This window comes from Saccopteryx leptura, chromosome 6 (assembly GCF_036850995.1).
Source record: "Saccopteryx leptura isolate mSacLep1 chromosome 6, mSacLep1_pri_phased_curated, whole genome shotgun sequence".
Taxonomy (NCBI): Eukaryota; Metazoa; Chordata; class Mammalia; order Chiroptera; family Emballonuridae; genus Saccopteryx; species Saccopteryx leptura.
In genome coordinates, this window is record NC_089508.1 from 69,374,477 (window position 1) to 69,391,527 (window position 17,051).

The window sequence follows — 17,051 nt, forward strand, 5'->3', positions numbered from 1 at the left end:
ATCACTTCAGGCATATATGAACAAACAAGAGAGAGCCCAAGTGAACCACTTAACTTCCCACCTTAAGGAACTAGAAAAAGAAGAACAAAGACAACCCAAAACCAGCCGAAGAAAGGAGATAATAAAAATCAGAGCAGAAATAAATGAATTAGAGAACAGAAAAACTATAGAAAAAATTAATAGAACAAGGAGCTGGTTCTTTGAAAAGATCAACAAAATTGACAAACCCTTGGCAAGACTTACCAAGGAAAAAAGAGAAAGAACTCATATAAACAAAATCCAAAATGAAAGAGGAGAAATCACCACGGACACCGTAGATATACAAAGAATTATTGTAGAATACTATGAAAAACTTTATGCCACTAAATTCAACAACCTAGAAGAAATGGATAAATTCCTAGAAAAATACAACCTTCCTAGACTGAGTCAAGAAGAAGCAGAAAGCCTAAACAGACCTATCAGTAGAGAAGAAATAGAAAAAAACATTAAAAACCTCCCCAAAAATAAAAGTCCAGGCCCTGACGGCTATACCAGCGAATTTTATCAAACATTCAAAGAAGACTTGGTTCCTATTCTACTCAAAGTCTTCCAAAAAATTGAAGAAGAAGCAATACTTCCAAACACATTTTACGAAGCCAACATAACCCTCATACCAAAACCAGGCAAGGATGGCACAAAAAAAGAAAACTACAGACCAATATCTCTAATGAATACAGATGCTAAAATACTAAACAAAATACTAGCAAATCGAATACAACAACATATTAAAAAAATAATACATCATGATCAAGTGGGATTCATCCCAGAATCTCAAGGATGGTTCAACATACGTAAAACGGTTAATGTAATACACCATATCAACAAAACAAAGAACAAAAACCACATGATCTTATCAATAGACGCAGAAAAGGCTTTCGATAAAATACAACACAATTTTATGTTTAAGACTCTCAACAAAATGGGTATAGAAGGAAAATATCTCAACATGATAAAGGCCATATATGATAAACCATCAGCTAACATCATATTAAATGGCACTAAACTGAAGGCTTTCCCCCTTAAATCAGGAACAAGACAGGGTTGTCCACTCTCTCCACTCTTATTTAATGTGGTACTAGAGGTTCTAGCCAGAGAAATCAGACAAGACAAAGAAATAAAAGGCATCCATATCGGAAAAGAAGAAGTAAAGGTATCACTTTTTGCAGATGATATGATACTATACATCGAAAACCCCAAAGAATCCACAAAAAGACTACTAGAAACAATAAGCCAATACAGTAAGGTCGCAGGATACAAAATTAACATACAGAAGTCAATAGCCTTTCTATATGCCAACAATGAAACAACTGAGAAGGAACTCAAAAGAACAATCCCCTTCACGATTGCAACAAAAAAAATAAAATACTTAGGAATAAACATAACAAAGAATGTAAAGGACTTATATAATGAAAACTATAAACCATTGTTAAGGGAAATCGAAAAAGATATAATGAGATGGAAGAATATACCTTGTTCTTGGCTAGGAAGAATAAATATAATCAAGATGGCTATATTACCCAAAGCAATATACAAATTTAATGCAATTCCCATCAAACTTCCAATGACATTTTTTAAAGAAATAGAGCAAAAAATCATCAGATTTATATGGAACTATAAAAAACCCCGAATAGCCAAAGCAATCCTAAAGAAAAAGAATGAAGCTGGGGGCATTTCAATACCTGACTTCAAACTCTATTATAGGGCCACGACAATCAAAACAGCATGGTATTGGCAGAAAAATAGACACTCAGACCAATGGAACAGAATAGAAAACCCAGAAATAAAACCACATATATATAGTCAAATAATTTTTGATAAAGGGGCCAACAACACACAATGGAGAAAAGAAAGCCTCTTCAATAAATGGTGCTGGGAAAACTGGAAAGCCACATGCAAAAGAATGAAACTGGACTATAGTCTCTCCCCCTGTACAAAAATTAACTCAAAATGGATCAAAGATCTAAACATAAGACCTGAAACAATTAAGTACATAGAAGAAGACATAGGTACTCAACTCAGGGACCTGGGTTTTAAAGAGCATTTTATGAATTTGACTCCAATGGCAAGAGAAGTGAAGGCAAAAATTAATGAATGGGACTACATCCGACTAAGAAGTTTTTGCTCAGCAAGAGAAACTGATAACAAAATAAACAGAAAGCCAACTAAATGGGAAATGATTTTTTCAAACGACAGCTCAGATAAGGGCCTAATATCCAAAATATACAAAGAACTCATAAAACTCAACAACAAACAAACAAACAATCCAATAAAAAAATGGGAAGAGGATATGAATAGACACTTCTCCCAGGAAGAAATACAAATGGCCAACAGATATATGAAAAGATGCTCATCTTCTTTAGCTATTAGAGAAATGCAAATCAAAACGGCAATGAGATACCACCTCACACCTGTTCGATTAGCTGTTATTAGCAAGTCAGGTAACAGCAAATGTTGGAGAGGCTGTGGAGAAAAAGGAACCCTCATACACTGTTGGTGGGAATGTAAAGTAGTACAACCATTATGGAAGAAAGTATGGTGGTTCCTCAAAAAACTGAAAATAGAACTACCTTATGACCCAGCAATCCCTCTACTGGGTATATATCCCAAAAACTCAGAAACATTGATACGTAAAGACACATGCAGCCCCATGTTTATTGCAGCATTGTTCACAGTGGCCAGGACATGGAAACAACCAAAAAGCCCATCAATAGATGACTGGATAAAGAAGATGTGGCACATATACACTATGGAATACTACTCAGCCATAAGAAATGATGACATCGGAACATTTACAGCAAAATGGTGGGATCTTGATAACATGATACGAAGCAAAATAAGTAAATCAGAAAAAAACAGGAACTGTATTATTCCATACGTAGGTGGGACATAATAGTGAAACTAAGAGACATTTACAAGAGTGTGGTGGTTACGGGGGGGGAGGGGGGAATGGGAGAGGGATAGGGGGTGGGGAGGGGCACAAAGAAAACAAGATAGAAGGTGACAGAGGACAATCTGACTTTGGGTGGTGGGTATGCAACATAATTGAACGACAAGATAACCTGGACTTGTTATCTTTGAATATATGTATCCTGATTTATTGATGTCACCCCATTAAAAAAATAAAATTATATAAAAAAAAAAAAAAAAAAAAAAGAGTTGTGCGGTCACTGCTGTTACTGCAAACACTAAGGTGAACTCGAGTCTCATTTCTGCCTTATTCCCTGGAGACGTCCTAACCAGCTATCTTCCTTGATTATGCATCCTTAGCAGGCAGTTCAACAAAGTGACTTAGAATACAGGACTCTGAATTCCTTCATCTGAACTGTACTAAACATGTAGAAAAATTTGTGCCCTTTACCGTTTCAGATGCACTAAAAGCACAGGTGGCAACTTCCAGATTTCTATCTTTTTCAGAGAATCCCTTCGAGCTCTGCAATGACTGCAGTAAAACCTGTTATTATCTGTGAGTTTTTCTTCTTTGGAAAATAACCTAAGGCAATCCTAGAGGACAAAAAGAAGCAGTAGATATTCATTAATTCATTTCTTCAACAGTGTCACTGAGCATCTATTCAGTAGCTTACTCTGCCTGGCACGGAGGACACTAGACCGGTGGTTTTCAACCAGCGCCCACAGGAGACATACTGGTGGACCCCAAGAATTTTTAAAACATGCTGTACCTGATTAGTCAGGGAACTGACCTCCTTTCCCTTAGACTGTCACATAAGAAATGACAACAGCCAAAACAACAATAGCTGTCTAGTGTGAATGAATTAAAATTATACCTTTTTTTGTCAGATCGGAAAAAATTTTTTTTGGTGTGCTGCAACATTTTAGTAATTAGTTTATGTGAGCCATGAGATGAAAAAGGTTGGCAATTGCTGAGCTAGAACAAAACAGTTCCTGCCCTCACAAAGTTTATGATCTAGTGGGGGATGCAGACAAAAACTAAGTAGACAGCTGAGGGCCACCTGTGCTGACAGGAAGACGGGCCAATCCCAAGAGCACATTTTGACCTGGGCCCAGAAAGTCTTATTGCAATTTATGACATCCTCAATGAAGCCAGCACTAAAGAGATCAACAAGTGGTTTACACCACACTGCCACTGTGTGGAAATCAGGGTATTTATTTGCTATCCCCATGTAAAGCAAACTCTTTTTTTTTTCTTCTTTTTTCTTTTTCTGAAGTTGGAAATAGGGAGGCAGTCATACAGACTCCCGCATGCGCCCGACCGGGATCCACCCGGCATGCCCACCAGGGGGTGATGCTCTGCCCATCTGGGGCGTTGCTGTGTTGCAACCAGAGCCATTCCAGCACTGAGGCAGAGGCCATAGAGCCATCCTCAGCGCCCGGGCCAACTTTGCTCCAATGGAGCCTTGGCCGTGGGAGGGGAAGAGAGACAGAGAGGAAGGAGAGGGGGAGGGTGGAGAAGCAGATGGGCGCTTCTCCTGTGTGCCCTGGCCAGAAATAGAACCCGGGACTCCTGCACGCCAGGCCGACGCTCCACCACCGAGCCAACCGGCCAGGGCCTAAAGCAAATTCTTATAAAAAGCAGACCTAAAGTCAGCAAATAATTTTTTCCAAATTAACATAAACTTCTTCAAAATACAAACTTTAAAAAACTTATTATTGGCCCTGGCCAGTTGGCTCAGTGGTAGAGCATCAGTCTGGTTTGAAGAAGTCCACAGTTTGATTCCCGGTCAGGGCACACAGGAAAAGCGACCATCTGCTTCTCCACCCTTTCGCCCCCCCCCCCCTTCTCTTCTCCTGCAGCCATGGCTGAATTGGTTTGAGTAAGGTGGCCCCGCAACCTGAGGATGGCTCCATGGCCTCACCTCAGGTGCTAAAATAGCTTGGTTGCCAAACTATGGAAACAGTGGCCCCAGATGGGCAGAGCATCACCCAGTAGGAGGCTTGCAGGGTAGATCCCGGTTGGGGTGCATGCAGGAGTCTGTCTCTGCCTCTCTCTTAATAATAATAATAAACTTATTATTTATCAAATCTGAAAGAGTCTTTAGTAAGAAAATACCTATAGAAAAGAAACAGTTCTTTTTGAAAAGGGAAATATTTTTCTAATGTACATAGGCCTAATCAAAATAATTTATGTGTGAGTTTGACCTACAAAATGTTTATAGGGGTAAAGAATAGACATAAATTGTTGAATAAAGTACATCTCTATATACATATTAACAGTGTTTTTATTCAGCAAATCATTTTCTCTCAATCACAAACTTACCTGTAATGTACATTTACTTGTGGATGCTAGTGGGAGAGACAAGTACATGAAGGCCTCAAAGGTCCTTGACTTTTTGTGACAGGTGAGGCACTGTACTGTGGATTTGAATTGACCCTGAAAGAGGGCAACAATAATAGATTCATTGAGCTGCTTGTGTTTCTGCCAAGCATGTTCTGCCGCTTTAAAGTCATCAAGATGATCATTATTTTCTTCTTTATATCGCTTCCGATTATCAGCCTGGAAATAAGATTATTTAAAGTCTATATTAATATCTCAAGGTCAGCATATAAACAGAAAGTTGAAAAAATATATTTATTAAATACAAGCACTCTGCACATTTAGAAACACTTCTGATTCTTTTCATAAAGGAGTTCTAATCTCATTAAGTTCTATAAAAAAAACCATTCTAGACAAAAAAACCCTCCTGGGAAACCAAAAACTTTATCAAAAGGGTGCGACTTGTTGGAATTGCTTAATAAATTTTAATTTAAAAATCTGAAAAAAAGATAATCAAAAAATAATAAAAATTTAAAAAGCTGAAAAGTCTGGTTTTAAAAAAAGAGGACAAGCCCTGGCCGGTTGGCTCAGCGGTAGAGCGTCGGCCTAGCGTGCGGAGGACCCGGGTTCGATTCCCGGCCAGGGCACACAGGAGAAGCGCCCATTTGCTTCTCCACCCCTCCGCCGCACTTTCCTCTCTGTCTCTCTCTTCCCCTCCCGCAGCCAAGGCTCCATTGGAGCAAAGATGGCCCGGGCGCTGGGGATGGCTCTGTGGCCTCTGCCCCAGGCGTTAGAGTGGCTCTGGTCGCAATATGGTGACGCCCAGGATGGGCAGAGCATCGCCCCCTGGTGGGCAGAGCATCGCCCCATGGTGGGCGTGCCGGGTGGATCCCGGTCGGGCGCATGCGGGAGTCTGTCTGACTGTCTCTCCCCGTTTCCAGCTTCAGAAAAATGAAAAAGAAAAAAAAAAAAAAAAGAGGACAGCCCTGGCCGGTTGGCTCAGCGGTAGAGCTTCGGCCTAGCGTGCGGAGGACCCGGGTTCGATTCCCGGCCAGGGCACACAGGAGAAGCGCCCATTTGCTTCTCCACCCCTCCGCCGCGCTTTCCTCTCTGTCTCTCTCTTCCCCTCCCGCAGCCAAGGCTCCATTGGAGCAAACATGGCCCGGGCGCTGGGCATGGCTCTGTGGCCTCTGCCCCAGGCGCTAGAGTGGCTCTGGTCACAACATGGCGACGCCCAGGATGGGCAGAGCGTCGCCCCCTGGTGGGCGTGCCGGGTGGATCCCGGTCGGGCGCATGCGGGAGTCTGTCTGACTGTCTCTCCCTGTTTCCAGCTTCAGAAAAATGAAAAAAAAAAAAAAAAAAAAAAAAAGAGGACAAGCCCTGGCCGGGTAGCTTGGTTGGTTAGCATCATCCTGAAGCACTTAAGTTGCTGGTTTGATTCCCTATCAGGTACATACCAGAACAGATATTCCTGTCTCTCTCCCTTCCTCTCTCTAAAAATCAATAAACTAAATATTAAAAAAATAAAAATACAAGACATTTACATGTAGATGAGAGATGGGGCTGCAACTAGACAGATGGACACAGACACACATATATATTCATATTCTCACACACATACATAATATACATATACACACACTATGCATATATTCACATGCATGTGTATGTGTATATATATTCTACGGGAGATCTCAAAGGATTCTGAGAGGACAGTTTGGTGCTAAAAAGAAGCCATCATATTTAAACAGATTGGTCTTTTATGCAGAGACACATGCCTCAATAACAACTTTCCACGAGTCATCTGTGGTTACATGGAGTAATTCTTATTTTAGGGAAAAAAATAAGAATATAACATAATATATACAGAATATAATAAATATATATAATATCCAATAATATATATAACTACAATAAAGACATTCAGGCTGTCTGCAGCTAATCTTTTATAAAATCATATGCTTATAATTTTCCTTTTACATACAGGTGAGTTACAAACACACTCTTTCCAAAAATAATACAACCTGGTAACATTTTATTGAGTAAATACAAATTGTGTGTACTTTTCAAATACCAGACTCATCAGATATGTATTACAGTTCCATGCCTTAGTACAAAGTCACTAGACATGAATAAACGAGTACTGAACAATCAATTATAATTTTAAATTGCTATAAAAATGATTACAGTGCTGAACAACCCTAAAGAGACTTTGCAAAATAAATCAAAAATCAAATTTCTTACTTTATTTAGATCTTCGTGGAGACCATCCATTAGAAACAGAAGCAGTTCTTGTGAATCTTGCTGGCTGTATCCTGCAAACTGTTCATTGATCTTCCCAATGGTGATTTTAAAGTCTTTCGGACTGATATACCTGTACTGTCCTGTCCACAGTGCTTTCATGATTATGCCAAATTCTTCCGCCACTTCACCTTTATGCCCCAACAAATTTGACCTTGGCAAACAAAATTTTACAAAAAATAATAGAGGAAACTGTAAAAAGTCAAGTATAGTGGGGTTCTTGATGTTAACATTACAGTATTAACATACTATAACCCTACACTAAAATACTCAATTCACAGGTTTCTTACCAAAGACTCTGAACACACCCCTCCCACCCGTCTCTCCGGCCGCCAGCCCCGCTCTGCCTCCTCTTCCCCATCAGCGGCTCCATTCTGGGCAGTGAGATCCTTGCCTTCTTGCCCTGCTCTTTTCCTGTCTGTCCTTTACCAACTTAGAGGAGGCTTTTCTCTACACTTTTCTTAAGAATAAAGGTATCTTCCCCTTCCCTAATTTGATTTCTCTTGAAGAAGCTGGGTGTTACATCCCTATTTTAACATTATATTGCAAAAAGTAAGAAATTTATTTACCTGTTAATATCTTCCTGGTAACAGTTTCGGTTAAAATAATCAGCCAAATGTGGAGCATTACAGAGGCACTGCAGTATCGAGTTCATGTAACAAGTGTTTCCTAAGTTCCGAAGTCCAGTAAGAGCTGGTCCAGATCCTCCAAACACAGGATTGAGGTTCCGAATCTGAGAAGCAGAAAGTCTTGTGATCTCAGCTTTCGGGTAGCACGTTGGCCTGAGAAAGGATAAGCGTACAAGATGTCTTAGAATGTACAGCATTTGAAAATAAGGTTCAAATTATAAATGGCAGCAAACTCCAGCATGTGTACCATAGTACACAGTAATCTTGTAAAGTGTTAACAAGTTAACTCATAAGGTACTAAGTCTTAATATCTAGGTAACACATATTCTATGACCCTCACATATTATTTAACCTCTTATGTGGGTCCATGGTTCTTACTGACAACCAGAAGCTTCTCTGGCTTCTCATAAACAGGTAGAGTCTTCCAGTAAAGAAGGCTCTTTCAAACTACTTTACACGATCCTGGGAAGTTCAGTATTACCAAATGTTGAACTTAACAGAATGCCAAGAAAAGAAATATAAACACAAGCGCGCGAGCGCACACGCACATGCACACACACACACGCACGAGCAAATGCAGGTTTACAGTTGCTCCTATGGAAAATCACACATTAATAAATAATAATACATGAATAAACTATGTTCCTCATACAACTATAAACCTAACTTTTGCCCACTCCTATATATTACTGTGGGGTAATCAAAAGAGGGAGAGGTTATTTGGGTATTATTCCTTAAAAGTTGAGAGCTGTGCTGACAAATATAGTAGCTACTATGCAGAGGTGGCTAAATTTAAAATTTTAAAAACAAACAAACAAATAAATAAATAGCAAGCCCTGGTTGGATAATTTGGTTGGTTGACACATCATCCTAAAGCATAGAGGTTGCCAGTTTAATCCCTCATCAGGGGACATACAGGAACAGGTCAATGATCCTGTCTCTTTCTCTTTCCCTTTCTTTCTCTATCTCTAAAATTAATGAACATTAAAAAAAAAATTCAGCCTGACCCGGTGGTGGTGCAGTGGATAGAGCATTGGACTGGGACCTGGAAGACCCAAGTTCGAAACTCGGAGGTCGCCAGCTTGAGCGCGGGCTCATCTGGTTTGAGCAGAGATCACCAGCTTGGACCCAAGGTTGCTGGCTTGAGCAAGGGGTCACTTGGTCTGCTGTAGCCCCTCAGTCAAGGCACATATGAGAAAGCAATCAGTGAACAACTAAGGTGCCGCAATGAAAAATTGATGATTCTCATCTCTCTCCCTTCTTGTCTGTTCCTATCTATTTCTCTCTCTCACTCTCTGTCTCTGTCAAAAAAAAAAAAAAAAAAATCATGCTCCTCAGTTACACTAGCCACAATCCAGAGTAGCCACTACCATACTGGACAGCACAGGTACAGAACATTTCTATCACCACGTCTACTGGACAGCAATGAACTAGGGAATGCCTCAAAGACTTTGTTAGTTAGGATATTTGGTTTCTAGGTGGAACTTCTAGAACTACTATACAATTAAGTAAAATCTTAACTGGTAAGTCTTTCTTTTATTATTGATTCAATCATTAATATTTCCACCCCTGAAAGGAACACTGGGAACATACTGTACTGTATGTCAGTCAGCTTTTCTTTACCTGTGCTCAGGTGTCTCCACTCCTGTACTCTTTCTCTAACCAACAAGATATATAAATACTTAAAAGCGCATATGTGATGTTCTTTAAAACTGTCAAATTAACAAACTTAATTAAGAATGATGATGCAATGGATAGACCTGGAGAGTATTATGCTAAGTGAAATAAGCCAGTCACAACACACAGAGGTATGGACACATGGAACAGACAGCTAGCTGAGAGGGATAAAACACATACACATAACACACCGACACTAACAGTGTGGTGATCAAGAGGGAAGGAGGGTGGAGGTGGCTGGAGGTGGGCACGGGCCAAAGGGAACGAGGATGGAAAGAGACTTGCTGGGGCAGAGGGCGTTTTATTGAGCTGTACACTTGAAAACGGTATGGTTTTGTGAACCAGTATCATCCTAATAAATTCAATTCATTAAAAAAAATACAGTGATGTAAGAAGGAATCAAATCTCACCACTTTTAACAGTGATCCCAAAAATCTGTAACTGGATTTACTGACTAAAAAGAAATCTCCAAGTAAACCCCCATGGGCAAGGTAAGTTCTCAGGAGGAAAATGTATCAACTACATGCTGGGGAAGCATCAAAAGGGCCAAAAAGAGAGCCAAGCGGGAATTCCTTAGCAATTAAGCAGGCCTATATTATAAAAAGGAAAACAAAGCTATTTAATTTACACTTTCATCTATTCCCCTCTCCAAAATGGTAAAGATTAGAAGTGGTAAATGGATTTAGAATTACCAACTCATAACCTTATCAGTCATAAGCCAGAAACAGAGTATTCAAAACGGGATAAAGCCAGGAACATATCTAAACAAGCTCCTGTTCTGGGAAACTTACATGAACCTACAGATCACTAGTTGTGAACAGAGGAGCAGAAATGCAATGAAGGAAGAAGGACCAGAATAAGGATTAGGAGCTGACACACAGTACAATGCTTGTTATTTCAGTACTATGTAAGGTCACTTCCACATTACTGACTCACTTAAAAGTTTAGAATCTGAGAGCTGCAGCAAGGCAAACTCAACAAACCTATAAATAATGGTTTTCAAAGGGATATTTAGGAAGTTTAGGAAAAATTCTAGGTGAGAGTCTATGGCATGGTGACTTAAAATACAATAATGTATATACCTTTCTATCTACCTTAATACTCATGACAGTGTTCTCTGACATAGAGTGGTCCCTCGTCTATCACGAGGGATAGGTTCCAGAACCCCCCCAACCCTGTGATAGGTGACCTTATATTTATTTTATTACTTATATATATTTTAAGTCTTCATAACCCCTCCTCACACTCTTATAAACCTTTTCAATTTTTTAGGCTAGAAAATGCTTATTTTACTGCAAAAATAATAATATATAAAAATACCTATACATCACAAAATCCCATGATATAGTGAAAAATCCACGATACAAAATTATATACAATTTAAAAATCCATAATACAGTGAAACTCCGAAAAGTGAACCGTGATATGGCAAGGGACGACTATTTATTTAGCACTTGGGGGAAGGGCATTTTAGTCCAGTCATTTCTTTTTTTCTCTATGGTAATAACAATGGCTGAGACAGCCATCCACAGGAATTTGTGGCTCTCTGACATAAATAAACTGGTATGTTTAGAGTAGTTTTCAAACACAGAAGATTACTGTGGTTTTAGGAACTAGAATAAACTTACTTGTTTTCCCGATTAACTGCTGGAGTTAGCGCTGGCTTCCTCTTCTCTTCCTCTTGAATGACCTGGGTTATATCTGGGGAGGAGTAGGAGCGCTTCAGTTTGGACGGCTCCCTGTCCCGCTCCGCAGGAATCTGTGGCTTGGCTTTATGAGTTGGAGGGGTGGAAGGAGGTACAGATGAAGGAGCCATTTCCGGTGGATACATATGAACAGTGTTGGTAGGTGAATGATAATAACGAAAAGTTCCAGTGATTGGGTCAAGAAACTTAGTTGATAGAAAAAAACAAACAAAAAACCCATGTCAAAAACATTATTACATGAATAAAAAAATCACTCAAAAGTGTTCCACTACTAAATTTGTTTTTGGATTAAAAGAATTTGAATAAAATAAAATGGTGATAATCACTTCTGTAATTAAACTTCTAAAGAATTTTAGGTTTTAAAGTAATGCATTGTTTCTAAATGACAAATGTCAGGAATGCCCATACATTATAGCCAGCATCCCAGATCGGATATTCAGAAAGCTAACCCTGCTGTAATTAGGGACTAGCTAGGTTCTCTGTAATGAAGAAATAGAATTGAGTACATTAGAGAAGATACAGAATAAACAAACAGCATTTTTTAAAAAGAACACAATGACCATATTATTTATTTGTGTGAATTTAGAGTCTTACCTTGGCCCAGCCTAAAGGCAGTCCTGGTACGATCCTTCCCATTTCTTCACTTCGTGCTCTTGTCAAAGGCTCCCGAGACTAGATTATTAAAAAAAAAAAAAATCTGATTTTTAAAATTAAATTTTGTCATATACAAATTTAAGCTACTAGTACCAGTGAACCAATAGCCTTGTGTTGGCTACTATAAATATATTTTTTAAAAGTTTGAAGACAAAGAATTATATACAATTTCTCAAAGTCTAAATATCACAGGAAGAGGAGTGTGTGTACACACAAGCCTAAGATAGTGGTCCTTAAAAGAACAAAACACAAAGACAATTCCATTTCTAGTTATTAACCCAAAAGAAATAAAAACATATTTCTACCCCAAAACTTGAATACAAATATTCATAGCAGCACTATTTATAATAGCCCCAAAGTTGAAGCAATCCAAATGTCCATCAGATGATAAATGAATAAAAATTGGGAATAAACTATAGATACATGCTGTAAGATAGATGAGTCTCAAAAAATTAAGCTAGGTGAAAGACACTCAAAAGACTATAAATCACATATATAAAATATAAAATGATTCCATTTATATGAAATGTTCAGGAGACCAATCTACGGAGAGAGCAGATGGTGGCCTGGAGCCTGAGGGTAGGAAGGAGTGACAAAAGTTGGGCACAGAGATCTTTTTGGTGTAATGGAAAAATTCTAAAATTTCTGAGTGAATAACTTTCACAACTCTGAACTAAAATCACCAAACTAGGTGAGTTTTATGGTATGCATATTATACTTAAATAAAGCTCTTAAAAACAGAGGCAAAGATGACTCATAAAAGTCCTAAATATTTCAAAAATTGTGATGAAATATATAAAATTTACCATCTTAACCATTTTTAATCAGTTCATTGGCATAAGTATATTCCCATTGTTGCGCAAACAATCTCCAGAACTCTTTTCATCTTGCAACGCTGAAACTCTACGCATTTAAACAACTGCTTAATTCCCCCTGTACTCTTGGTAATCACCACTCTAGCTCCTGTCTCCACAAATTTCACTTCCCTAGGTACCCTAGGTAAATGAAATTATGCAGTATCTGTCCTTCAGTGACTGACTTATTTCACTTAGCATAACATATTCAAAATTGATCCATGTTGTAGCATGTATCAGAATTTCCTTCCTTTTTAAGGCCGAGTAATATTCCATTGTTTGTACATACCACATTTGTTTATACATTCATCTATTGATGGATACTTAGGTTGCTTTCATCTTTTAACTACTGTGAATAATACTGCTATAAAAATGGATGTATAGCCTGACCTGTGGTAGTGCAATGGATCAATTGTGTTGACCTGAAATGCTGAGGTTGCTGGTTCAAATCCCTGGGCTTGCCCAGTCAAAGCACATATGTCAAGCAAGCAATGAACAACTGAAATGAAGCAACTATGAGTTGATACTTCTCACTATATCCCCTCCCTGTAAAATCAATAAATAAAATCTTTTTCCCCCCTTTTACTTAGAGGCAGGGAGGCAGAGTGACAGACTCCCACATGTATCCCCAACCAGGATCCACCCAGCAAGCTCCCTACAGGGCGATGCTCTGCCAATCTGGGGCCACTGCTCTGTTGCTCAGCAACCAAGCTATTTCAGCACCTGAGGTGAGGCCATGGAGCCATCCTCAGTGTCAATGGCCAACTTGATCAAATTGAGCCATGGCTGTGGGAAGGGGGATGGGGGGTGGGTTGGTATGGAGAAGCAGATGGTCACCTCTCCTGTGGTGTGCCCTGACCAGGAATTGAATCTGGGACTTCCACACACTGGGCTGATGCTCTATCACTGAGCCAATTGTCCAGGGCCAATAAATAAAATCTTTAAAAAAAAAATAGATGTATAAATATCTCTTTGAGGCCCCACTTTCAGTTCTTGTGGGCATATATCCAGAAGTAGAATTGCTGGGTCAAATAGTAAGGCCTAAGTATTTTTTACTTTCATAAAATGAATATACTGTATATGTTTTTTATTAAATTTATTGATTGATTTTAGAGAGAGAAACATTGACCTGTTTCTGTATGTGCCCTGAGCAGGGATCTAACCATCAACCTTTGCATATTGGGCTGATGCTCTAACCAACTGAGCTCTCCAGTCAAGGCTATACTGTTGTATTTTAAATAGGAAGACAAAAAGCATACAAGCATATAAAAACAAACACAAATCAGCTAACAAAGGTAGCGAAGATTCCTTCAGAGAGTAGATCTTTTTTTTTATTTATTGAGGTGACACTGGTTAATAGGATCATATAGGTTTCAAGTGTACATTTCTATGATACATTATTTGTATACTGCATTATGCTCCCACCACCCAAAGTCAAACTATCTTCCATCACCACATATTGGCAGAGACTAGATCTTAAAATGGAGAATGAATGATATGGTAACAATTAACCACAGGTTATAAGCCACATTTTTCTCCCACCCAAGGAACTACTTACTTTATTTCTTTCACTGTCTTCTGTATTCTCTCTAAAAGTTCCAGTTCTTAAAATTCCACTTTCTGGCTGTCCTTTAATCTTAACAGGCTGTAAAATTATTAACATTTCAGAAGTGGAAAAAAACCTTTAATTTTCTCGCAATACCCTAGAATCTATGTAAACACAATTAAATAAATTAAAAATAATTTTCCCCTGCAATATATACCTACCTATCACTAGCTAATACAAGCAAATTCATTAGACTGAAAAGGAGAAAAAAATTGAAACCTCTGAAAAGTTTATGTAACTTTTATTATCAAAGTAGATTCTTTTAAATTAAAGGTGGTAGTGCCCATGTGGGACTTCCTAATACTAAAGATAAAGAACTAAAAAATTTGGATGAATCAGTAGGACAAAAAAATAACTGAAGCAAATCACAATGGGTTGTGAAGCACTGGTTCATAGTACACGGCAAACTACAAGATCCTGGTCATTAGTATAACTCACCATAGCCTCTTTTGAACATATGCTTTTATTTAAATTTCATATGACTTTGGTTACCTTGAAAGTGGTCATGTTCCCAAAAAGAATAATATATTAAAGAGAATGAAAGCATTGTTAATTACATAAGAGAGGGGGGAAAATCGACTAAAAATGTTCCCAATAGTTATAGAAATCAATTTTGAGGGATAGCTCAGGGCAGATAAAGGCAACATTAATGGGGTTATTGCCAATATTTTTGATTACATGAAGCAACAAATGAAATGACCTAATCAAAACAATCATCGTATATAAAAAACAAATGTTAGCTATTCTGATGTCACTGATTTTAGACATATTCTAAACAGATACAAACTTTGTCATATAAATATTTTTCCATACTCAAAGAAAGAATATATTTTACTCTAGTCTTTTGATGATGAGACATCAAAAATAAAAAGAATGTAGCTATTCCTTTCAATTATTAAAAATATGTTGCAGTTCACAGACACAAAGAGCAATACCATTCCCAACCCATCAAGGAGAGTGGTGAGCAAATATAGATGGAGCAGTACTAATCTATCACCCTCTAGAAAACTCCTTAAAATGCCTGCTGTATGCATGGACCGCTACTGGTGTCATCCTTTTATGTACAATTTACTTCACTCAGGTGGCAATCGATACTGCGTTTCTGCTTACCTTGCCCGAGCCCGCATCTCCTGTCCCGGAGGAGTAGGGCACATCTCCCACTGACTTTTTCTGTACCTCAGGGGTTGGACACCTCTTCCCCCTTTCTTCCATAGATTTCTTGGCATCAGTAGTTTCATGTTCACTTTTACTTTGTCTTTTTACTCCTGTCATTTCTCTACCCCTCTTTGCTGAGGTTTCTTTATCATCTTTCTTGATCTGTTCACTTTCTCTCTTTTCCATTTCTTCTTTTGCATTCTGTTGCTTCTCTGTCATTTCATTTTCTTCAGCTTCTTGTTTCTTCCTGGCTTTTTGGTCCTGTTCTTCTCTTCTCAGTTTCTCTTTCTGTTCCTCTTGCTGTCTTTCTCGAAATTCTTTTTCTTGTTTGTTTTTCTCCATCAAAAAAACAGTTTCTGCATGAACACGAGCTTTCTCTTCATCTGTTAACATGGCCATTGGAGGGGGAATTACTGGTTTTGTGGAACGATCAGGAACAACTTTTCCATTCTGAGGAAACTGTTGCTCATGATCTGTACTTTCAGATTTTATTCTATGATCTTCAGGCAATTTGACTGCTGGTTTTTTAGTACGATCAATCTATAGCAACAAAAACAGAACAAAACATACTTTGTCAAATCCAGGAACTCAGTTCATGCAATCAAGTTGTGATAAAAGAACCATTACACTGTGGAAACAACATCTGCCAGAATATCTATTCATAAACTACCCAGTGTCAAGATTGGCACCTACTTCCTCTTAATTCCACACACTCAGTACACTAACGTATCATTCTACAACATAAAACCTAGGTCTGGGCATACCTAGACTTCAGTTCCATTTTCACATATTCAACTGCCTACTCAATAACTCCATATGAGTGTCTCATATATACACAACAAACCTAACATGACCAAAACAGAATTCCATGATTTCTACCCAGAAACATGATTATCTCATGAATATTACTATTGAAACAATAACTCTAATGAGAAAACTCTCATATGCCCTGCTGCAGTCTGATGATTTCCTCCTATATCTTTCCTCCATCTACATTAGCACCAACCAATCTTTCCTCCATCTACATTAGCACCAACCAAGTCCATGCCAACATTCTTTCTACACAGCTTCCAACTTGTTGCCCCATCTCTTCTCTTGCCTTCCTCTTCTCATCTATTTCTTCACATTCTGGCCAGAGTAATCATTTTAAAACACAAATCTATGTTCCTCACTCATTTAAAATCCTATTTTAAATAGCCA

General features: G+C 38.5%; 1 protein-coding gene across 4 annotated transcripts in view; it reads right to left on the reverse strand.

The window, feature by feature from the left end:
* USP8 (ubiquitin specific peptidase 8) overlaps window positions 1-17,051 on the reverse strand; it is a 68,048-nt gene that overhangs the window by 2,649 nt on the left and 48,348 nt on the right. For 3 of the 4 annotated variants that reach the window (XM_066344735.1, XM_066344734.1, XM_066344736.1), the window contains 8 exons: window positions 15,807-16,391; window positions 14,649-14,735; window positions 12,177-12,254; window positions 11,505-11,767; window positions 8,140-8,352; window positions 7,514-7,724; window positions 5,273-5,509; window positions 3,398-3,540 (listed from right to left, as the gene is read on the reverse strand). In XM_066344735.1, coding sequence (XP_066200832.1) covers window positions 3,398-3,540; window positions 5,273-5,509; window positions 7,514-7,724; window positions 8,140-8,352; window positions 11,505-11,767; window positions 12,177-12,254; window positions 14,649-14,735; window positions 15,807-16,391 — 1,817 coding nt within the window. The remainder of the gene's footprint in view (window positions 1-3,397; window positions 3,541-5,272; window positions 5,510-7,513; window positions 7,725-8,139; window positions 8,353-11,504; window positions 11,768-12,176; window positions 12,255-14,648; window positions 14,736-15,806; window positions 16,392-17,051) is intronic. The other variant, XM_066344738.1, reaches the window with a different exon arrangement.